The sequence below is a fragment of the Oncorhynchus tshawytscha genome, linkage group LG01 (genome assembly GCF_018296145.1).
Source record: "Oncorhynchus tshawytscha isolate Ot180627B linkage group LG01, Otsh_v2.0, whole genome shotgun sequence".
Taxonomy (NCBI): domain Eukaryota; kingdom Metazoa; phylum Chordata; class Actinopteri; order Salmoniformes; family Salmonidae; genus Oncorhynchus; species Oncorhynchus tshawytscha.
Genome location: NC_056429.1, coordinates 54,529,156 through 54,552,916, shown reverse-complemented (window position 1 = coordinate 54,552,916; position 23,761 = coordinate 54,529,156). Strand labels below are relative to the sequence as shown.

The following is a 23,761-nucleotide window of genomic DNA, read 5'->3' as shown; positions in this document are numbered from 1 at the left end:
AGCTTAACTGTCTCCAGGTTCCATCCTCTCAGAGGCCTCTTAAGATAAAGACTATGCAAATGAGATATACACGTCTTCTGTCCGGGTGGAAGAGACAAATTAGTCCTTGTGCTGGCAGAACCCTGACTCAAAACTGCCTTTGTTTGAAACGAAAAGCCTCACTTCCTCCCATCAGACTGTGGGCCAGATAGGCCCACGGGTCATCTCAGTCTAGCAGCTCCCTCTCAACTTAATTTTACACCTGACATACTCCTCTCATTACGACGGATTGTTTTTGACTGTAGGGGTTTTCAATAGGGAGGTAGTTTACGACATAAAAAACAATAAAAAATGTTATTTGTTTGACAATCTATTCATGTTTTTGTCTCTCATTTCTATCCGTCTATGATTTTCTCTTGCTCTCTCTCTGTCTCGCTCTCCGTTTAACTCACTAGCCTTGCCGTTCACCCCGATAAGATCCGCATTGCCACGGGACAGATTGCGGGAGTGGACAAGGACGGCCGGGTGAGTCACACTCCCACCACCTCACCCATTACTAACCCCCTGACTTCTTGCTAGCTAAATCCTTTAATGGTATGTTCGCATGTGTGATATTTCTTTGTTCATGTACATTACATGTTTGTTCATCCGGATTTAAGAGCACAGATGCTGTTTTCTTTCCTATACACACACACACACACACACACACAATGGGCAATTCACAGGGCTCAAATGTCACCTATGTAAGGCCATGGGTTTTTCCAAGTGAGTTTAGTAGTCTTATTCCAGCCCGCCGAATACGGCGAGACACCTGTGGTTGTGTTGAACAGCATAATCCTTGTTTGCACTAGGTCTCTTCTTGTGTACGGTTATCGTATTTCTGCTCGCGTTTTGCACAATCAGGCTCACTCACGTCTTTGACAGGCACAGACCCAGACACAGGTGCTTCATATTTACTCAACCACACCGACAATCAGTGCGCTCATGCAACTAATTATATTTAAGCTCTCTGGGTCTAAACATGCCAAACTGCCTCTAACCTTCCTGGAACGACTCTGTAGAAGAGTATCCTGCCTGTCACCCAGCCTGGATCCCGCACCACTCACTCACTGACTATTGTTAAAGTCTTTCTCAAGTTGTTTTAAATGGCTTCCTTTCCTCACCTCCTTCCCCCATTCCATCATGACCACTGATCTTAGAGGATGTGATAGATGAAAAGCAATTTGGGTGGGAATCTGTCCAGTCCTTTTATCTACAATTTTTTTTTTGTGTTCTCTTCTCCTCCTCACCTACCAGTGATTTGTGAAGGGAAGGAAACAAGGAAAGGATGCTGTGAAAAGAGTATACTGCAAATGCAGCCATAGTGTCTGAGTTTGGCTGCAGTGATGGCTTGTTAAATCATGTGTATCTCCTCTTCTCCCTCTTTAGCCGCTGCAGCCCCACGTGAGGGTGTGGGACTCGGTGAGCCTGTCCACCCTGCAGGTCATCGGCCTGGGCACGTTTGAGAGAGGGGTGGGCTCCCTGGCCTTCTCCAAGGCGGTGGGTACCCGTAGCACCTCTAATGGTATAATCCAGGAAGTGTTAGTCATTATGCGATTTGTGGGAACTGGTGTAGTAGATTATATGAAACCCCATTCTGTCTGGGAAGGGTCCATATCACGCATCTGATAGATCACACACTCACATCACATCCAGTGGATCTAGATTAGAGGTTCTACTCACTTCTGGGGTTCTAGGTGCTGTGTGTTTCTGGACTGAGCCTTTTCATAATCAGGCTAGTTGGCCAGACGGGTGTTATTGCGGTCTTGAATACATCAATAGGTTCTCTAATCAGTAGTAGTTTAATGTTCCTATTCTCTCTTTGTCCTCAGTTAGCACATTCCGGAACACAGCTTTTAATGTCTGGCTCCCTTCAGACGCAAACCGACAAACACACCGTGACCCATTTTCCATACAAACAAACACAATTACACATTCTAAGTGATTCATTATCATTATGTGATCAAAGGTCTAACTAAGCAGTGGATTTTCCCTATCAAATAATGGTAAAGCTTGAATGAAGGTTATCTTATGCTGTTGTCGATACCATTATGCCAAATCTACTCAAAGAGTATTGTTTAGTCCTGCCTGCTTTATGGCCATTTTGCAACATGTGGATTCATCTTTAGATTTCCATGCCCTCTCACTTACATACAATATGTATCTGTGAATATGTAGGTCTAAACTGGAATTATATTATTATGTTATGCCATGTTAACTGCATTGCAGACAATAGGATCTGTGTTTCATACAAGCTTTGCTGACGTGACACCCTGTCTTTCTCCTACAGGACTCCGGTACACACCTGGCGGTGATTGATGATTGTAACGACCACATGTTGACTGTCTGGGACTGGCAGAAGAAATCCAAAATTGCTGAAATCAAGGTCAGGGAAACCTGGGGTGTTTTTATGCTGTGCAATTCTGCCTAAATACGTAAAGCATTTGATTTGGTTCTGAAATAGATTTTGTTTTTGACTGTTTCACCTCCTCTAGTCTACAAATGAGGTGGTCCTTGCGGTGGAGTTCCACCCTACTGATGCCAACACCATAGTAACCTGTGGCAAGTCACACATCTTCTTTTGGACCTGGGCTGGCACCTCGCTGGCACGCAAGCAGGGCATCTTCGGGGTGAGGACATTTTTCCACTTGTCCAGTTCTTAAAAACAACTTAAATTACTTAAAAATATCCACTTGAGCCAAGCTGATCTGTCGCTCTGTAAAAATAAAACAATTATAACAAGCAAACGTATGTGCTTAGCTCACAACATAACGACAAAGACGATGTCAGCAATGCAATATTGACGGACAGACAAAGTAGGCTACTACAACGCCCCATAGACAGACAAAATCAACAATATGGCCTCCGCAACGTCGACAAAAAATATAACTAACTAGATTGATAGCTAGAACTACAATGACTAGCTAATTACGAATTCTGATTCACACAATATGTTTGTAGGGCGAAGGGGAGATGGGCCATGAGACGAGTGAAAACGGAGCCGTGTGGGAGGGATGGGAAGCCGGGCTTGTTATAATCCAATCGTGGCAGCAGATTCAACCTACACTCTGCCCATTTCTTTACAGACAGCCGAACTGGCCAATTTAGTTATTTAGACCGCACAGCCCTTCACACTGTGACAGAGAGATGCGTGCTGGGAGAAAATGGGTGGAACGGCAGCCCGCAATTCAGGGCCCGAATGAGCACATGCAGAACCGCCCCGAATTGCGGCCTGCAGTTGTACACAATTGTGCTGGGAGCTGACATACATTTTTTCAGAACATGGATAGTTACAAAAAAATAAAAAATAATCACAATCGTATTCGGAAAATTCTCCATTCGCTATGATACTTGTTTTGTCCGAGTACTCTCCACACCCCTACGTGTCACCAAAAGTGAAAAACTTAAATAACAATGTGACGCTAGAATGTAATGTATACCTTTACCCATACATGAATACAGTCTCTTTCTCTGCCCTAAACACAGACGACAATTATAACACAGACATTTCATTCTCCCGGCTCTCCCTGTCCCGTTTCAGAAATACGAGAAGCCCAAGTTCGTTCAGTGTCTGGCCTTCCTCAACAACGGGGACATCCTGACTGGAGACTCTGGAGGCGTCATGTTGATATGGAGCCGGAGCACGGTGGAGCCGGCCCCAGGGAAAGGCCCCAAAGGTACACCGTACACCTTCTAGCTTACAATGTACCTTGAACATCACAAACGGACTCCCTCCACCTAGTGGAGCCGGCCCCAGGGAAAGGGATCCAAAGGTACACTATCACACAATACCTCATATACCTTCCACTGTACTTTAAACCTCGCAGGCAGTCCCTACACCCAGCCGTATAGTGCAACAGTACCGATGGCACGGTTGATTGGAGCACGGTGCTTTGCAACACCAGGATTGCGGGTTTGATTCCCTCGCAAGCCATGTAAAGCCTACTGAATATTTTGTTTTAAACTTTAGTCACTTTGGTAAAAACCGTCTGACCATTTATCGTACATGAGTAACACAAGTAGTAAAACCTTCCCAGTGAGTCTCAGCCACAGAGGAGAGCGACTGGAAGAGGGTGGTTTGAGACTGGCGAAAAGAAAACAGCCTTTGAAGGAGAGACACGGAAGGGAAAAATAAAGTGTGGCGGGGGAAGGAGAGTGGGTGTGCGTGTTGGCAGGCCAGAGTGCCCGGGGGACGGAGGGTGTTGGGGGAAGGTTTGAGTAGTAATAGTTTTGGTTGTGGCGTACAGGGGAACTGGATGAGCAGGGCTAGGGCCAGGTGCCATGGAGAAAAACTGTTCATCTCTTTTTGTTTACCTGAGTGTCCCCGGTGGTTAGACGGTGGGAATGCATGTGTCTCACAGGAACTTGGTTTCACCTTTTTAATTGGGGAGGACGGGGCTCGTGGTAAGGGCTGGAGCGGAATCAGTGGAACGGTATCAAATGGATCAAACACATGAACTTGTACTGTTTTTTGATCCCATTCTGTTTGCTCTGTTCCGGCAATTATTATGAGCCGTTCTCCCCTCAGCGGGCTCCTGTGATGCGTGTACAGTATGTGTGTGTGCGCGCGTGTGGGTCCACATCTGTCTGAGCTCTGCAGGGATGAAGGTCATGCCAATGTGGGGGAGCACAAGCGATACAGAAACCGACAGAAACACTTATCTGATGCACGTTAATTCTACACGCACCCTCCCAATGCCACACAATATTACCCCCATTGAGAATTCCACTGCCTCAGGTACAGTGTAACTAGCCTTGAGGAATGGGCCTGCCTCGCTGTGCATCTGTCTGTGTTGTCAGCAGAGAATGTCTTGTAACAGGAGGAGGGATCATCAGAATGTGGAGAATGTAGACACATCAAACCTAGACCACGCGCGCACACAGACGTGTGTGCTCGCTCTCATTCGAACATGCCTTCCACAGCTATCTTCTTAACCGCGCGCGCACCCTCTTTCACCCCCTCAAATGCTCCCCTGAGAAAACAACAAGAGCTGGCCTGTAGCGTGGTGTATAAACCACACTAACGAATGTCAACAATTTGTGCTATCCTATTCCCAGAAATCTCTGCTGTGAGCTGTTTTACAAGCCTCTCTCATTCCTCTCCCTCTTTCCTTTTTCCTTCTGGGCAATTTTACTTCTCCCTCCCTCTCTGTCTGTCTGTCATTCTGCCCCCTGTAGGTGCGTACCAGATCAGTCGTCAGATCAAGGCCCATGATGGCAGTGTGTTCACTCTGTGTCAGATGAGGAACGGGACCCTGCTGACCGGAGGGGGCAAGGACCACAAGATCATCCTGTGGGACCACGGCCTCAACCCAGAGAGGGACATAGAGGTGCCGTCTCGGCCGTGCAGAATGCAACACAGACACGTTCCACACCAATGCGCCGTGGTTTATGTGCAAACATACAAACGTAAATATGTCCCATGTTCAGTATGATGAATATGAACGTGCATCTCAATGTAGCTGTTTCCCCTGCAGGTCCCTGATCAATATGGAACCATTCGTGCTGTGGCTGAGGGCAAGGGCGAGCAGATTTTGGTGGGCACGTCGCGTAACTTCGTCCTGAGGGGGACGTTTAATGACGGCTTCCAGGTGGAAGTCCAGGTGAGAGAAGTTTATATTTCTCGCTTTCTATTTCTCTCTCACTGCTGACTAGCTGACTGCCAGCACTACGTGCTCCAGGTGTGTAAAACATCCAGGGTGTGAGAACTAAAGCCAATTGAGGACTGCAAGGCCCTTGCTATGGCAGCTCTGTTGTAGGGATGCCAGTGTCGGCCGCCTCACTAGCTGCTTTCCCAATCGTTTCTTCTCTGTGTGGAAGAGCAGAGCGATGGAGACGCTGCTATTTTCCAGAGAGCTGCGTGGTAAAACTCTGCATACATTTTCCAGCGATTTCAACTCTGTATAAACAGGCTTGGCAGAGATATTTATCTCCTCTTTTGAGGGCACCCAACTGAGCCCACCCCCTTCTCCCCTCGTCTGCCCCCTCTTTGAGGCACACTATTCCCATGTGAAGGAGGTCATTCGAGCGTTAGTGGTGGTGTGTTTCCAATGGCTTAGTTGGTTGGAACATGATACTGTGGATTTTGATTCTCCCATACAGTAACACGGGCGACATACAGAATAGACAGAATATGTGTTAACTACTCAAGTGTGTCGTCACGTTGGATAAAGTGACTACATATCCGCATTTTTTCCCCCCAACCTCTGACCTATCGCCCCTAGGGTCACACAGACGAGCTGTGGGGGCTGGCCTCTCACCCCTTCAAGGACCTGTTCCTCACCTGTGCCCAGGACAGGCAGGTGTGCCTGTGGAACTCTGTGGACCACTGCTTGGAATGGACCAGGCTGCTGGATGTAAGAACTAATATACCTCGCTGTCGGAACTATTCTATACTGCAGATTAAGAATACGCGCTCATTCACTGCCCTTTTTTAGTTTTTATTCACAGACGTAATTGAAATGTTGCTGCAAGCTTTTTTAAATTTTTTTATTGAGATCAAGGCATGCAAACACATTTCGAGTTAGGATTCAGGACTTACTCAAAAAATGACTTGTATGTTTGAATTGCGTCACTCCCTTCCCTCTTGCTGTTTCTTTCTCTCAGGAGCATGGACACTGTGCAGACTTCCACCCTAGTGGTGCTGTTGTGGCCATCGGTACTCACTCAGGAAAGTAAGTTCAGCTTAACCCTATCTCGAACTCTGAAGCACAGCAGTGGCTATTAATCCCATCGCTCACGCCTGTATGGGAATAGTCCATTCTTCTAAATTCTCTGTGATGTTCTCTTCTCTCTCCCCCCGTGTCCCAGGTGGTATGCTCTCGATGCGGAGACCAGAGACCTGGTGGCCATTCATACAGACGGCAATGAGCAGCTGTCAGTCATACGCTTCTCCGTAGGTGGGTGGCGCTTGTCTTACATCCTGTCCTAACCGTAGACTTGGATTTGATGGGAGAATTGTTAAACCAATAAACGGTTAGGGAGGAGAATAAAATATGGTGGATAATTTTACCTGTTCCATCCTTCAGATGGCACCCTGCTGGCAGTGGGATCACATGACAACTTCATTTACCTCTATACCGTGTCGGACAAAGGACGCAAGTACACCAGATACGGGAAGTGCATTGTGAGTACATTACCATTAGTTTGTGTGTTTGAAGTGATTAGTGTGTGTGTGTGTGTGTGTGTGTGTGTGGGGCCCTAGGGAGTGACGTCTCCCTGCAGCTGGAGCGATGGATAGGATCAGTGCTTTCACAGTATGGTAATAACAGAAGAAGCAACAGGAGAGCGAGCGAGCGCGAGGGCGAGAGAAAGTCAGTTCAGATAGGGACTGTTGGGTAACTGCCAAAATAATGGAGACACATGAGTAAATGAGGGATACAAAGTATATTGAACGCAGGTGGTTCCACACAAGTGTGGTTCCTGAGTTAATTAAGCAATTAACATCCCATCAACATCCCATGATATATAAAAATGCTGGGCATGCCATTATTTTAGCTACCGTGGCAATGTCCCCATAGGTCGACAATCCGTGCCCCCGATCCACAGGGCACGAGTGTTCACTGAGTGGTATGATGAGCATGAAAATGATGTAAACCATATGCCATGGCCGTCTCAGTCGGCAGATTTCAACCCAATTAAACACTTATGGGAGATTCTGTAGTGGCGCCTGAGACAGTGTTTTCCACCACCATCAACAAAACACACAATTCTAGAGTTTCTCATGGAGAATGGTGTCTCATCCATCCAATAGAGTTGAAGCTGTTCTGGCTCGTATTGGCCCAACACCCTATTAAGACTCTTTATGTTGGTGTTTTCTTTATTTTGGCAGTTGCCTGTATATACGTATAGTGATGGGTTTAAATCCAGCAGGTTAGAGGTGAAGGTATACAGATCATGACCAGTAGGTCTACGCCAGGGCTGGGCGATATGGCCAAAATATTATACCACAGTATTTTTTTTTTTTTTTAATTGAATGGTATTTTTGAATGGTATTCTTCGTTTTTGAATACTGTTCAATTCAACTTCAACCTAAACACATTTAGCACTTGTATCATTTCTGCATTTCCTGCACTCAATTGCAGTGGTGGCATAAGTACCCAATTGTCATACTTGAGTAAAAGTAAAGATAAGTTAATAGAAAATTACTTGAGTAAAAGTGAAAGTCACCCAGTAAAATACTACTTGAGTAAAAGTATTTGGCTTTAAATATACTTAAGTATCAAAAGCAAATGTAATTGTTAAAATCATTTCAAATTCCTTATATTAAGCAAACCAGATGGCACCATTTTCGTTTATTTAATTTTTTACGGATAGCCAGGGGCACACTCCAACACTCAGATATATTTTTACAAACAAAGCATTTGTGTTTAGTGAGTCCTCCAGATCAGAGGCAGTAGATGACCAGGGATGTTCTCTTGACAAGTTTGTGAATTGGACCAATTTCCTATCCTGCTAAAGCATTCAAAATGTAACTAGTACTTTAGGTGTCAGGGAAAATGTATGAAGTTAAAAGTACAGTATTTTCTTTAGGAATGTAGTGAAGTAAAAGTTGTCAAAAAAAAAAATAGCAAAGTACTGATACCAAAAAACCGACTTAAGTAGTACTTGAAAGTATTTTTTACTTAAGTACTTTACACCACTGCTCAATTGTGATAATTTCCACACTGCCACGTAGGGCTGCACGATATAATCTAGGACTTATTTTTAACCAAATGTTGCAATTGCAATTTGACTTGCGAATTAGAGCAAAACTGTTGGAAACATGGAAATAGAATGACTATTCTAATTCTATAGTTAGAATATATTAGTGGGAACTTTGAATACAGTGTTTGAGATGACAACAAATTAAAATGCCAGGGAGGAGTTATTGTGACAGGGTAGGAACTAAAGTGTTGATAAGTGTTTCCTAGGGGACCCTATAAGCTTTGGCTACATTGCATGTTTTCTCTTAGCTACATCATGTAGCTAACATATTCTTGCTTTGCAACATTTATTACTCAGTAAATGTATTAGCTAGCTAGATTTGGCATTAGTGGCTAACAATTTAGTGTCACAAGATGTAGGGCAACTTTCTAAGGAAAGACAAATTAGCTGTTTGCAGATGTAAGAAACACAAACTAATATAGAACGCTAGTGGATTTATATTAAGAAGCAACATGGAAGATTGTTGCATGTGCTGCATTGACCATGCAGACTGAACGCAAGTGTCTCATGGTTGTGACAGGGGGTGTGGCTAGGTCTGTGTGGAAGGTGGCGCAGAGAGAAAGAGCGGAGAGAGATGACGCAAGTAGCGGAGTAAACAATTATAAAAATGGACATTACACATGGCGTATCACGTTTAACAAACCAAACATTCAAATTCCGGTATAGAACGTAAAGTAAAAACCCAAACCGGTTCCTGCATCAATACCGGTATATCATAAAATACTGTATACTGCCCAGCCCTAGTCTACGCTACAGTGGTCTGGACCCCACAGGGCCAGTGTGAATCACTCCACTGTTGTTTTAAACCTTCTCTGGCCTCCACTTGGCTGCTGCTCAGTCTGCTGTCTCTATTTCTCTTTTATATCCCATGTCTCACTCTCTCCTCTCACTCTCTCTCACTCTATATGTACGTCGCTCTGTCACGCACACATTGGTCCGGCCTCTTTCTTTGTCCCTTGTTTTCCTCTTCTCCCTCTCTTTCATGTCCCTCTCATTCATGTAGTCTCTTTTTCATACATCACACCCGTTTTCTCTCTCTCTTCCCTACATCCCTGTGGGCTCACGGTCATCTGTGTGATGGATGCCAATGGTCAGTACCATGCTGCTCAGGTTGTGGTCACGGTCATTGCTTCTGCTGCTTGACCACTATGGTCTTGGTCCAGGGTTAAGCCCCCAGGCAACCTACCGTGCATAGCCTTGCAGCCACAGCAGTGCGTGTGGTATAGTGCTTTGTGTGTTTGTTTTTTTAATACCAGATCACAGACTTAAGTGTATAGCAGTCACGTTTTAGATTTGCTGAAAAATAAGCTCGGGATTACGTGAGAGAGTATTAAAGCAAGGTTCTCATTTGACGTGTTGATAATGTAAAAAAGACCCAGGGCTCCAGAGGGGAGAAAGACATTGTGGGAAGGTTGGTTTGAGGCGTTTATAGGCGTTGGCAAATGACTGGGCCCTTGTCTGTGAGCACAGCTCCACTGTAAAGCAGTGAGACGCACTGATATAAACTGAGTGTACAAAATATTAAGACCACCTTCCTAATATTTTTGCCTTCAGAACAGCCTCAATTAGTCAGGTCATGGACTCTACAAGGTGTCAAAAGTGTTCCACAGGCATGCTGGCCCATGTTAACTCCAGTGCTTCTCACAGTTATGTCAAGTTGGCTGGATGTCCTTTGGGTGGTGGACCATTCTGATACACACGGGAAACTGTTTAGCGTGAAAAACCCAGCAGTATTGCAGTTCTTGACACAAACCTGTGCGCCCGGCACCTACTACCATACCCCGTTCAAAGGCACTTAAATATTTGGTCTTGCCCATTCACCCTCTGAATGGCACACACAACACAATCCATGTCTAAATTGTCTCGAGGCTTAAAAATCTTCCTTTAACCTGTCTCCTCCCCTTCATCTACACTGATTTGAAATGGATTTAACAAGTGACATCAATAAGGGATCATAGCTTTCACCTGGATTCACCTGGTCCTAATGTTTTGTACTTTCTGTGTATAACTGTTAATGGGGATTTTTAGTGACACGTAAATATGTATGTCCTGTTTTTCAAATAAATAACTACAGGTTTCTACGTATAAATAGGGAAATGCATAAACAGATAAAATACATAAACTTTGTGTGTGTGTGTGTGCGCGTCGTTCAGTATGGAATTCAGATTTGTATATGTTTGTGTGAGAAAGTGAGGTCAGCAGCTGTGGAGTGTCTAGCTTGGCAGGATGTCAGTGACATTCCTGTGTGTAAAAGTGTGTGCGTTTGCATGCATGTGTATGATTGCATGTGTGTATGGGTCTTTGTGTTGGAGGAAAGCCTGCAGACTTGAAGGAAATCAAACCAAGTGCCAAGATAGTCTAACAGAGATTTCCTCCCTGACCCTGAGTGAGGGGGAGGACAGACAGACATGTACACACACACACACACAAACACACACACAGTGTCTCCTCCTATGGGCTGAGGTGGAAGACTGGAGTTCGTTCCAAATTTTATAAAGGCCAAAATGTCACATGAAATGATGTGCAAAACTAAGTCAGCTGTACTATACTTGCTGTATATGTCCCTAGCTCCATTAAAATACCATTAACTAGGGCCTCCCGAGTGGTGCAGCGGGTCTAAGGCACTACATTGGGGTGCTTGAGGCGTCACCACAGACATGGGTTCGATCCCAGGCTGTGTCACAACTGGCCGTGACAGGTTCGGAGCATAATTGGCCCAGCGCCGTCCAGGTTAGCGGAGGGTTTGGCCGGGGGGGGGGGGGCTTTACTTGACTCATTGTGCTCTAGTGACTCCATGTGGCGGGCCGGGCGCCTGCGGGCTGACTTAGGTCATCAGTTGAACAGTGTTTCCTCCGAGACATTGGTGCAGCTGGCTTCCGGCTTAAGCAGGCAGGTGTTAAGGAGCGCGGTTAGGCGGGTCATCTTTTGGAGGACGAGTGACTCGACCTTTGCCTCTTTGACTCGGCCTTTGCCTGTTGGGGAGTTGCAGCGATAAGACGAGTTTGAAATTGGGTCGCAATTGGATATCACAAAAGTGGGTAAAATACAACAACAACCAAAAATAGACCATTTAACTGTTTCATCTCTCTAAATCATGTATCAAACTTTCTCACTCTGTGGTTAACAGGGACATTCCAGCTACATCACACATCTTGACTGGTCCCCCGACAACAAGTTCATCATGTCCAACTCAGGAGACTATGAGATCCTCTACTGTGAGTAGAGACGCCTTCAAATGATTGTCATGCTTCAGTGAGACTACAGCTTCATTGATGGAGCCTCATGCTATGTTACTGATCTATGAAGGACTATTTATCCCCCCCAAAAATGTAATAAACTTTTTAAAATAAACGGGCTAAACCAACGTACAGTATAGCTCATACCTTTTTGCATTACACTTCTGTTGTGTAGTATCCCCTTAAACTATGCCCTGACTTGGTTCTATCCTTTTTTGCAGGGGACATTCCAAATGGATGCAAGTACATCCGTAACCGTTCTGAGTGTAAGGACATTGACTGGGCCACCTACACCTGTGTGCTGGGCTACCATGTCTTCGGTCAGTACCTAGGTTATATGGATATGGTGTGGGATTGGTTCTTCTGTTCGGCGTGATTCGTCCTCAAACACATTGGCACGGTTCTTGGCTGTGCCATGCTAGATTTCTGTGTCTGTGTTTGTGTGTTTTTACTTTCACTGGTGTGGGTTTATAAGCTTCTGTGGTTGTGTGGCTGCAATTTATGTTTCTATGAATCCTACTACTGAACAGAGTGTGGTTTGGGAGTTTGCACATCAGCAACTTATCGCACGCACTCTTAGACGTTCTGCCCATTGCCCCGGTTTTATTTTCTCTCCCTTCATTCATTCTCTCTTTCTTGTCGTACCCAAGTTTGTAGCATTGAAAGGAAATCAAGAGCTCTAATTTGAATAATAGGAATTTAATGTCCTTCCATTCCTACTCTCGTTCTGCTCGTACTGCAGCATGGTGTGTTATGTGGTATCTCTCTCGTTCTTTCTTTATTTCTCTCTCCCTCTTTTTTTTGTCTCTCTGTCCATCACTCTTTCACTGTCCATCTCTTTCTCTCTCTCTCTCTTTCTCTCTCTCTCTCACTCTCTCACTCGCTCACTCACTACCCCCCCCACACACACACTTTTTTTCTTTCTCTCTTTCGGAGGGACTTGGGCTCAGAATAATAGCCCCACATTAGCCCCCCACTCCACATATTTCAGTTCTTTATGGGGCTGGAAATATAGTTAACGCTTGACTTTCAGATTTCACAGTTCTCAGCCAGTAGATTATCTGAGGCCACAACCAGGGGTGTAATGATTAGGCCCCAAAATTATAGTAGGTAACAAGCATTGTTGTAATCTGATATCCAGGGGTTAATTGAATTGGGAGGTGGGGAGCCCTCCTTTTTGCTGACCATTCCAAACCAAAAGCTGTTTTATTGCTTTTAAAATATAGGTTGTGAATGTAATTGTTATTTTCATGAATTCGCCCAATAGGCTAGTGCAATTTTGGTTTCATGTAGGCTTATTGGTATGAAAATAAACACGACTGAATAACTTACTATTTATATGTCCTGTTTTTGGCTTCAAAGCCAATAATAATTGTAGGCTATAGCTAATGTGCATTTTTATGCTGTCACAGAATAATAATTGAGATAATGCAAATAATTTATGATTACTTAGTCGGGCAAATTTTTTGCTGTAGGCCTACTTCATCATTCTTTGCCTGCATCCCTAATCCCTACCCGTTAGCCTACCTGCCTCTGCTGTAATATTCTAACAGGTCAACTCTTGCTGGCCAAACATCATTAAATGTTGCTAAGTTATATAGCTATAGTGTGGATAAAGAGCTTCTTTTTAAAACATTTAACAGGCACCCAAATGGTGCAACTGCTGCGTAGGCAACACAATAATAAGACAGAGACAAGCTGGCTCAGGGAAAAATTTGCACGAGCTACCTTGTGGTTGGCTACTATGTTGCAATATCAATATTCTCGGAGCCGCCTTGTTTATACCAAATGGTTCAGTAGCCCCCGAGACGCCTCGTTCGTTAATGCAATGTTTCAATATTCTCAGAGCCACCTTGTTGATACAATGCTTCAATATTCACAGATTTTTTATATATTTTTTCCCTCCCTGGCGAATAATGCAGAAAGGCAAATGCGAAAATGAGCTGGGCACACACATTATGAGGAACATCTCTGAATGCATCGCAACGAGACAATGGTGGTGGGAAGGGCACGAGACGATGACACTGTCATAATACACTGTATGCGCCATTCAACAAATGTGGCTTTAAATAGCCTATAGCAGGGGGTCGGCAACCTTTTTCATGTGGAGTGCCAATTTACAATTGATCCAGTGGAGGCCCCTCAGAGGAAGGGGAGGACCATTCTCCTCAATATATTTCATAAAAAATAGTAAAACATTAAAGTTATCCTTTTTAGATCAAACTATACTAGATATATTCACATCAACAAATAACTGATTAAAACACAGGTCTACAGTAGCCTTAGCAGCACCATGGTGTAGCCAGAGGACAGCTAGTTTCCGTCCTCGTCTGGGTACATTGACTTCAATACAAAACCTAGGAGGCTTATGGTTCTCACCCCCTTTCGTAGACTAACACAGGAAGAAACTTCCGGAGGACATCCTCCAACCTATCAGAGCTCTTGCAGCATTAACTGACATCTTGTCCACCCAATCAAAGGATCAGACAATGAATCTAGTACTGAAAACATAAGCTACAGCTAGCTAGCACTGCAGTGCATAAAATCTGGTGATTAGTTAACTCCGAGAGAAAGACAATAGTTGAACAGTTTTGAGCAAATTAATTTCTTAAATGGAGGAGAAGCAAGAAAGGGAGTCAATTTTATACACCTGTCAGCAACATGTGGCTGAAATAGCTTGTCAGTAACATATGGCTGAAACACTAATTTGAAGGAGTGTTCACTCACATGATACAGTGCCTTGCGAAAGTATTCGGCCCCCTTGAACTTTGCTACCTTTTGCCACATTTCAGGCTTCAAACATAAAGATATAAAACTGTATTTTTTTGTGAAGAATCAACAACAAGTGGGACACAATCATGAAGTGGAACGACATTTATGGATATTTCAAACTTTTTTAACAAATCAAAAACTGAAAAATTGGGCTTGCAAAATTATTCAATTAACAGATGTGCCTTGTTAAAAGTTAATTTGTGGAATTTCTTTCCTTAATGCATCTGAGCCAATCAGTTGTTGTGACAAGGTCGCGATGGTATACAGAAGATAGTCCTATTTGTTAAAAAAAAAACAAGTCCATATTATGGCAAGAACAGCTCAAATAAACAAAGAGAAACGACAGTTCATCATTACTTTAAGACATGAAGGTCAGTCAATGCGGTGTGGGTGAACGGATGATCTTTGCATGTGTATATCCCGCTGTAAAGCATGGAGGAGGTGTTGTGGTGTGGTGGTGCTTTGCTGGTGACACTGTCTGTGATTCATTTAGAAATCAAGGCACACTTAACCAGTATGGCTACCGCAGCATTCTGCAGCGATGCACCATCCCATCTGGTTTGGGCTTAGTGGGACTATTTTTTTTTCAACAGGACAATGACCCAACACACCTCCAGGCTGTGTAATGGCTATTTTACCAAGAATTAGAGTGATGGAGTGCTGCATCAGATGACCTAGCCTCCACAATCCCCTGACCTCAACCAAATTGAGATGGTTTGGGATGAGTTGGACCGCAGAGTGAAGGAAAATCAGCCAACAAGTGCTCAGCGTATGTGGGAACTCCTTCAACACTGTTGGAAAGCATTCCAGATGAAGCTGGTTGAGAGAATGCCAAGAGTGTGAAAAGCTGTCATCATGGCAAAGAGTGGCTATTTGAAGAATCTCAAATATAAAATATATTTTGATTTGATTAACACTTTTGGTTACTGGATGCTTCCATATGTCTTCAGTATTATTCTACAATTAAACAATATATTTAAAAAAAAGTTACAATTAAGAAAAACCCTTGAAAGAGTAGGTGTTCCAAAACTTTTGACCGGTAGTGTATAATTACTGAATATCTCACACATACATATCCCGTTAGTTTAATAAATTATAGCTTTTTCTTACTTGCAACACATTTTGAGTATACTGTACATTTATCACTTATTTTTGTCCAATATGATGTCTGCGAAGTCAGTATTGTCTGCAATGTTATTGTAAGCTTCTTTTTTTGTTGTTGATTACTTCATCTTTCTTTTTATCTTGGTTTTGGATTGGGAAGTGTGAACAGTGTTTCACTCCACCTGCTTTGGGGGGTGGGGTATTTCCACACACCCCACTTTGCCATACCCTAGGTTTAGCTGAACTGACGCCACTGGCTGTAACTGATAGGACCCCTGAGAATAGAGATTGCATACGTGTGTGTGAAGTGATCACTATTTCTATATGTGCATGCATATGTTTTTGTACAGACCCGTGAGAGAGGGATAGTAGGATTGGGAGTGTATTGAGCATGTTAGAGTGCATGGAGAGGTGTATGAAGTCTCTCTTACAGTGTTTGTTTGCCCCCTGGTGGTATGCTTTTGACATGACTTCGTGTACGCGCACATATGGAGAGTACACACAGGTTCACTGCTCGGACTCCATATTTTAACTGTAATAGTGGGGCAAAACCACCAATGTGTGTGTGTTTGTGTTTTCCAGGAGTGTGGCCTGAGGGTTCCGATGGCACAGACATCAACGCCCTGATCAGATCCCACAACAGGAAGGTGATCGCTCTGGCTGATGACTTCTGCAAAGTGCACCTCTTCCAGTACCCCTGTGCCAGACCCAAGGTAAGCCAGCCCTGCCCCTGGGCACCAGCCACTTACTGAACACTGCTCAGTGCTACCATCCCTGTACTAAGCGTAGACTGTATATACTATAACATACTGTAATATTTGCTTCAAATCATTATATAATGTGCTGACGTGCGTCTCCTTCCTCCGCAGGCACCGAGCCACAAATATAGCGCCCACAGCAGTCACGTGACTAATGTGACCTTCATGCACAACGACAGTCACTTGGTGTCCACGGGCGGGAAAGATACCAGTGTCATGCAGTGGCGTCTGGTGGAGAAGACCCCCTCATTGGTCCCCAGCGACTCTTCCCTCTCTCTGGGGGAGGGGCTCCTGCATAACTCCAACCCCCGCGTCACCATCCCAGCAGTGCCCCTGACACCCACCCCCACCGAGCCGGCCGTGACGCCAATCGCAACCCCAACTCCGCCCTCCGTCCTCGACCTGACCTCTGACCCCCCAGCGGTGCCCTGCGGGGATACGGCCATCGTCACGCCTCCCCCACCACCCACCAAGCCCACGACCAATGGACGGCAGGAGAGCTCCCCTGAAACCCCTCCCTTATCCGGGATGACCCCACCTCACTCAGAGTCTACCCCACCCCCTCCCACAGCACGCTGAGCCCCAAGGACAGCCTGGACCCCAGCGATGACACGGCCACTCCTAGCGACGAGGGCCGCCCTTTCACCCCACCCTCGTAAAGAGCGTCACTTGTGATGCAGCCTAGTGCGCTCTCCTGCTCAGCACTCCCCCCTGGAGGCACCTCGATGTCACTGCGTTTCTCAGGAGAAGCGCAGCAGGGTTCAATATTTGCTGTTCAGGTTTCCTTTGTTTTTCTTTTTAGTTTCTTTTCATGCTCTTCTTTTTGTTTTGTTTTGAAGTCTGTGTTAATTGGATAAGAATGGAGGGTGTAAGTGAGACAAGCAGTGATATTAGTGGCTGATTTTTTTTCCGCTGTCACTCGGCCTTGTGTGAGGAGAGAATGTTGTGGTTGTTCTGGGTCGTACGGTTAAGTCAAGTCTGCAGATGAAAGCTCTGTGAGAGAGGGACACACAAGCACACAGACGTGCAAACACTAGCACTAATACACAAAGACACACAAAATCACACTCCAACATCACTCCTTGATCAGCCAAACAGATGCAGGATCATTTACACAGTTCAAAAACCATTGTAATGTTGCTATCATAGATACTCATATAGTACTTGATACCAAGTATTACTTATGTCTTTATACACAAGTATGTTATGCTACAAGAGCCTAGTGCCTCATCCCTGAGCCTAGCGAATGCTAGGCAGGTACCCCTGGCTAATGCTCACTCCCCAGTCCAGCCCTTTGTCAATAATACGCATGCAGCTAATAGCACACACACTCCATCATTCTGGACTTTCAATCAGGTGTGTGTGCGTGCGCGCCTGCAGACTGCTTCATGGCAATAAGCTGTTCTCTCTGGTAAGAGTCCCTGCAGGAAACTCATCCATCCAGCCTCGCTGTAAAGGCCAAAAAGGACTCTGATGAATAATGGTCCATAGGATATCCTGTGGCTCATGGACATTATGACCACACTGAACCACCAGCGACACACGTACCCAGGTGGCTCACTCACCTGCTCGCCCTACCTTAAACGTGCTACCATTTTTTTGCGTTTCTTTTCATTTTTATTTAGGATTTAGACCTTTTTAAAAGCTCGTTCTGGGGAGTGTTCCTTCTCTGCTCTATGGACTGAGATGTTTTTAAGAAAAAATATGTTTTTTTTTAAAAAGTCTTGTGTGTGCGAGCTGCCGTTTACACGTTGTGTCATTCCGGAGGAGGGTTTGTCCAGCTCCCCCCCATTCTGCAGCAACTCAGGACGGGATCACGCTCACAGGAATACACAGCCAACAGAGAGCGAGAGAGACTCTTCTCTTCTACACAGTCTTATCTTTATCCCCTCGGTGGGAATGCGCTGGTACATTTCCACAGACATGGCATAGAGGGGAGAGAGAGAAAGGCTCTTCTGTTTTTCAGCTGGGAATGGAGAGAGAGTGTTTTTTTTTTAATGCCTGTCTATGACTAGGGAGAGAGGGTCCAATGCTTTCTATGGCAAGGAAGACTGAAGAAAGGTGGAAGGGATATGTACTAATGTGTATGTGCTGCAATGCACAGTAAAGGTTTAGCTAAGTTATACAGGATTGAATGATGGAAGTATTTTTCCAGGTTTGTCATTATCAGAAAGAAGAGCGAGGACTGTGTAAAAGGCACGTGGTGTAGATTCATTTTTTTATATATATATATCCTCTCTGTTGGTGAGAGCTGAGTGAGGGATTGTAAGTAAAGTGCATGTCAGTGACGGTGTGGTAAGATTGGTAGGTGGCATTGACAGGGTTGTAGTGAAGAGGTAAAGACATTGGTAATCCTAGTGAAAGACTGCATGAGGGCATGGTTGTATCAGTGTTATACAAATGTTTTCTAACGTTGTCCTCAAAGATGTAGACTTCCAGCTGGTCCAGCTGACTTCCAACTCTTTCTCTTTTTATAATATAATTGTCTGTTTTGTTTGGTGTGTGTTTTTCGCAAATCAACAGCTTGTGCAACAGGGAATGCTTTAATGTAGGTAGATTTTGTCCTGTAGTTTTTGTCATGTGGTTCTGTAGTTGTAGTGAACATGGGATTGCCTTCCCAGAATGCTCTGCTTCTGAGTGCATAGAACGTGAACACACTTGTTTAACCCCGTACAATATCTCATGACCTCAGAATACGCCTCCTACAATGACAGGTGTCAATGTATGACTCATACCCTAGGACAGGGGTGAATGACTCATACCCTAGGACAGGGGTGAATGACTCGTACCCTAGGACAGAGGTGTATGACTCGTACCCTAGGACAGGGGTGTATGACTCGTACCCTAGGACAGGGGTGTATGACTCATTCCATGGAGGGCCTAGTGTCTGCTGGTTTTTGTTTTTTCCTTTCAATTATGACCTAGACAACCAGGTGACGGGGGGTTCCTTACGGGTAATCAGCGACCTTAATTCACCAATCAAGTAAAATGGCGGAGCGAAAACCCACACATTCGGCTCTCAGTGGAAGGAGGTTGACACGTGCCCTAGGATATCTGGAGTCTCTCCAGAACGCTAAAACACCTGTTTTCAGGGCGCCATGTGGTCTTGCTAGATCTTCCCATCCAATAATTGTCCATTTTGTACATTCAGGTGTGGCTACTTTATGTATATAATGGTATGCCTGTGTGTGTGTGTGTGTCTGGTTTATTCATCTTGAGATTATACAGGTAACTGCCAAAATAAAGGAAACGCCAACATAAAGTGTCTTAATAGGGTTTTGGGCCACCACGAGCCAGAACAGCTTCAATGCACCTTGGCATAGATTCTACAAGTGTCTGGAACTCTACTGGAGGGATGCGACACCATTCTTCCACGAGAATTGCCTTCATTTGTAGTTTTTTGTTGATGACGGCGGTGGAAAACACTGTCTCAGGCGCGCGCTCCAGAATCAATTGGGTTGAGATCTGGTGAATGAGACGGCCATGGCACAGGATTTGCATTGTTTTCGTGCTCATCAAACCATTTAGTGACCCCTTGTGCCCTGTGGAAGGGGGCATTGTCATCCTATGGGGGGGCATAGCCATGGTAGTCAAGATAATGGCCAAAATTATACGTTACCCTAAGTATATGTTAATTGTTTAATTAACTCAGGAAACACACCTGTGTGGAAGTACCTGCTTTCAATATATTTTGTATCCCTCATTTACTCAAGTGTTTCCATTATTTTGGCAGCTTCCGGTAGATCCACTGAACCATTACTCAGTGCTTTCTTTCACCACTAGGAGGCACACTGCAGCTCACCCACAGGCCAAGCATGTACATACATATGCAGTACAGTGTGGAATAATTGCTCTTTGAGTCATCATAAACTACGGTCCCAAATGTGCTCTTCTTCCCCTGGCAGATGTTATGGTGGGACAGTGAACTGGCTTTGAGAGTGCCTCCACCCGCAGTCTATCTGGGGATGTCGCTCCTCTTGTTATTCAAGGATATTCATGGCCAACTCATCTCACCCCATTTAGGCTCGGTAGTGGTCTGCCAATCAGAGTCCTACATCAGATATGTCCCTTGAATGTTGCGCTGATGAATTTCCTTGCCATAGTGAGGGGAGTGGGGGGTGAGGTGAGGTGAGTTTTGCCTATGTTGGTTAAGGGGAGGGAAATATTTTCTTTTAAGGTAGGGAGGGTTAGTAAGGTGTGGGAGATGTGGACACCAGGGCATCCTATGTACTGGGCCCTGACAAGGATCTGATATTTTTGAGAGACCGAGCGGTTCATTTATGTCTATTCAACCAATCCATCTTTTGAGGGGAATTTTTCTGAAGGGCTTGTACAGAATCATGTTTTCAAGTTAGATGGGCTAGTATCCAAAACACACAAAGGGAAGCGAGTTTATACACAAAACTCCTTGACTGGTCTGAAACCTCATCCCTGTGAATGTATGTCGAAGTGTCCTGGGGGGGTGTCTTCCCCCAAAACTCCTCTGCAAAATGGCTGGCACACCCATGCCAATCGTCCTAGGGAAAATTGAGTGGGCATATATGTGTGCCCACTCTGATTATCAAGTCTTTGGGTTGGGGGAGGGCAAGGACAGGTGCAACCTTTTGTTGATATTCAGAATAAACGGTCATCACCACCCATGATGATGGTGATACTGATAATGACAATGTTGAAATTATATAATGTTGGTAAGATATGACTGACAAATGTTTCACATGACAATGTTTGAGCCAATCTGTCTCTCATGCATTCCTGTCAATAGACAGAAAAATACTGAAGATAAAATAAATTAAAAAAAATGGAAATAAACATCTCAAAAAATGAAAAGCTTTTATGTTTGAGTATTTTCCCCACTCAATTTTCACTGATTTCTATGTTGATCTTGGTCTGAATGTTTTGTGTTATAAAAGGGTGTAACTACAGTAAATAATTCCAGTATACTCATTTAATTTTGTCACTTTTGTCACTATCATCTGAGTTTTACAAGTTGAATCCTTCCTCAAACATCTCTCCGTCCCTGAGCTTGTTTGTCTGGTGTTCTGTAATTGATCTGAACCCTATGATACCTTTCCTGGTGTGTGTGTGCGTGTGTATGCATGCATGCATGCGTATCTGTGTTTATGTCTGTATAGTGAAGAGGTTATTCATCTCACTGTCTTCCCTAGTTGATTCTGGATGTGTCTGTCTATAGTTTGGTCTGTACAGTGAACAGAGGTTTCTGGCCGTGGTATTCGACTGTGTGGGTAAACCGAGGACTAGTGCCATGCTGATTTAACATGTCAGGAGGTTCTTGCTGACTGACACTTAGATAAACAGACCCACAGACTGCCAGGCAGCCCACACGGCGGAGCAAAGACTGCTTGTCTACCGCAGTGGAGGGAAGGATGTCCCATTTTTAGCATCTTGATTCAGAACAACGCATTTGCAAGAATGGCTTAGCATGACACCTCATGAATAAAGTGACTGTGTGTGCCTACATAGTAAAACACTGATGAAATGACTCCTTTCACAACTGCATTTCAGACCCGAGATTAGTGGATTAAAAACTCTCCTCTGACTTTATTTAATGTGACTTTACATCATCGAAGTTGTGTATATTGCACTTTTTTACGAACACATTAATGAGTCACCAAATGCCAAACAGCAGATCGGACCACAAGCCCTCAAGTTACTGTCGGCTGATTTCACAGATCCTTTATCCATCTGTCTTGCTCTCCTTCCTCTGCCTGCCCGTGGAGTTATTGGCCCCTGGAGTCAGTTATAGGCATTGCAGCGGTCCTGATAGCAACACGTCCAGCCCGGTCGAGAGCAGAACTCAAGCCTAGCACAGCCCTTCTCCCCAGAACCTGTAGAGGAGACCCAGAACATAAAAAGATGCAGTAGGATCAATGATTTTATCAGAATATGCAGCAGGATCATGGCCTTAAAGGCCCAGTGCAGTCAAAAATGTGATTTTCCTCCTGTGTTTTATATCTACTGCATGTTTCCACACTGAGGTTGGAATAATACTGTTACCTTTTAGTGTAAGAGCTGTTTGAAATGTCAGCCGATTTTGGTTGGATGGCGTTTTGGCTTGTCATCACCAGGCAGTAAATTAGCTAATAGACCAAACCTCTCTGCCATTAACAGCTAGTTTAAAATGTTCCCCTTCCCTTCTCAGACCACTCCCAGACAGTATTAGCAAAATTCTTCCTTGGGAAATTGCTCTTTGGTAAGAAGCTATTTTTGTTTATTTTTGACCATTTTAATTGTTACCCAGAAATAATTTGACATTGAGACAAAAATGGCTGCATTGGACCTTTAAATCAGAAGACGTAGTAGGATCAAGGACTTTATTATCACAAACACAGTTTGATTCAATAAGACTTCATGTTAGGTTAAAGGTGCACTATGCAGAAATCACTCCCCCCTTCCCTGGTTGCTAAAATTCTAATGGTTCAACCTAATTTTAGTGTGTGACAAAACAAGCAAGTATAGTGTAGAGAATCATTGTACCATTCAAACTGCTGTGAAATATATTTTCCATGATCAACAAAACAAGTTTTCTTTCAGCTGTTTGAAGCTAGTGGACAAAACCGAAAGTAAGTGAAAGACGCAAAAACGAAACTTAAGAACGGGAGGCATAGAAGTAGCGCACAAGGAACATTTCTATGTGATTTTGGTCGGGTCGCCCAAAAAGTTCCATATTGCAGCTTTAAATATTTATTCACTCATGTTTTCATATCCCCAATTCAATCATTCATTATTACGTCGCTGATTTTGTTTGATCAAAAGTCCATGCTATTAGTTACCCTTTTGAAGGTCCAGATGGTGTGTTTACTCTGTTGTATTATGCAAGCCAATAGCATGATGGGCATATCTTACATTTATTGTCATCAATTGATCAAAAGAGTCAGCCTTGCCTGTAACAAGTAATATTGCTCAGTCATGGGCTGTTTCTGAAATGTCACTAGCTGTTAAATCCTTGCCTCCTCTGTTCTTGTTTCCTCAATTCCTTGCCTCCCTCTCAAAAACTCCAATGAGCTTATGGGAGAGAGAGATGAGGAATTGAGCAAACAAAGATGAAGGTTTGACAGCTAGTAACATTTTCAGACACAGCCCTGGTATTGCAGGGCCAAATGAAGGACTACAGTGGTGATACTCACTCCTGATGTAGCAGGCCTGCTG

General features: G+C 44.3%; 1 protein-coding gene across 5 annotated transcripts in view; it reads left to right on the top strand.

Moving 5' to 3' along the window:
• Nucleotides 1-21,407, top strand: part of LOC112253203 (EMAP like 4) — an 81,945-nt gene extending 60,538 nt beyond the window's left edge. For all 5 annotated transcript variants that reach the window (XM_024425236.2, XM_042323162.1, XM_024425231.2 and 2 more), the window contains 15 exons: nucleotides 435-504; nucleotides 1,408-1,518; nucleotides 2,309-2,404; nucleotides 2,514-2,648; nucleotides 3,560-3,695; nucleotides 5,197-5,348; nucleotides 5,496-5,621; nucleotides 6,243-6,374; nucleotides 6,625-6,692; nucleotides 6,829-6,917; nucleotides 7,047-7,144; nucleotides 11,852-11,939; nucleotides 12,182-12,280; nucleotides 16,419-16,549; nucleotides 16,706-21,407. In XM_024425236.2, coding sequence (XP_024281004.2) covers nucleotides 435-504; nucleotides 1,408-1,518; nucleotides 2,309-2,404; nucleotides 2,514-2,648; nucleotides 3,560-3,695; nucleotides 5,197-5,348; nucleotides 5,496-5,621; nucleotides 6,243-6,374; nucleotides 6,625-6,692; nucleotides 6,829-6,917; nucleotides 7,047-7,144; nucleotides 11,852-11,939; nucleotides 12,182-12,280; nucleotides 16,419-16,549; nucleotides 16,706-17,173 — 1,999 coding nt within the window. In that variant the 3' untranslated portion in view covers nucleotides 17,174-21,407. The remainder of the gene's footprint in view (nucleotides 1-434; nucleotides 505-1,407; nucleotides 1,519-2,308; nucleotides 2,405-2,513; nucleotides 2,649-3,559; nucleotides 3,696-5,196; nucleotides 5,349-5,495; nucleotides 5,622-6,242; nucleotides 6,375-6,624; nucleotides 6,693-6,828; nucleotides 6,918-7,046; nucleotides 7,145-11,851; nucleotides 11,940-12,181; nucleotides 12,281-16,418; nucleotides 16,550-16,705) is intronic.
• The last annotated feature ends 2,354 nt before the right edge of the window (nucleotides 21,408-23,761 follow it).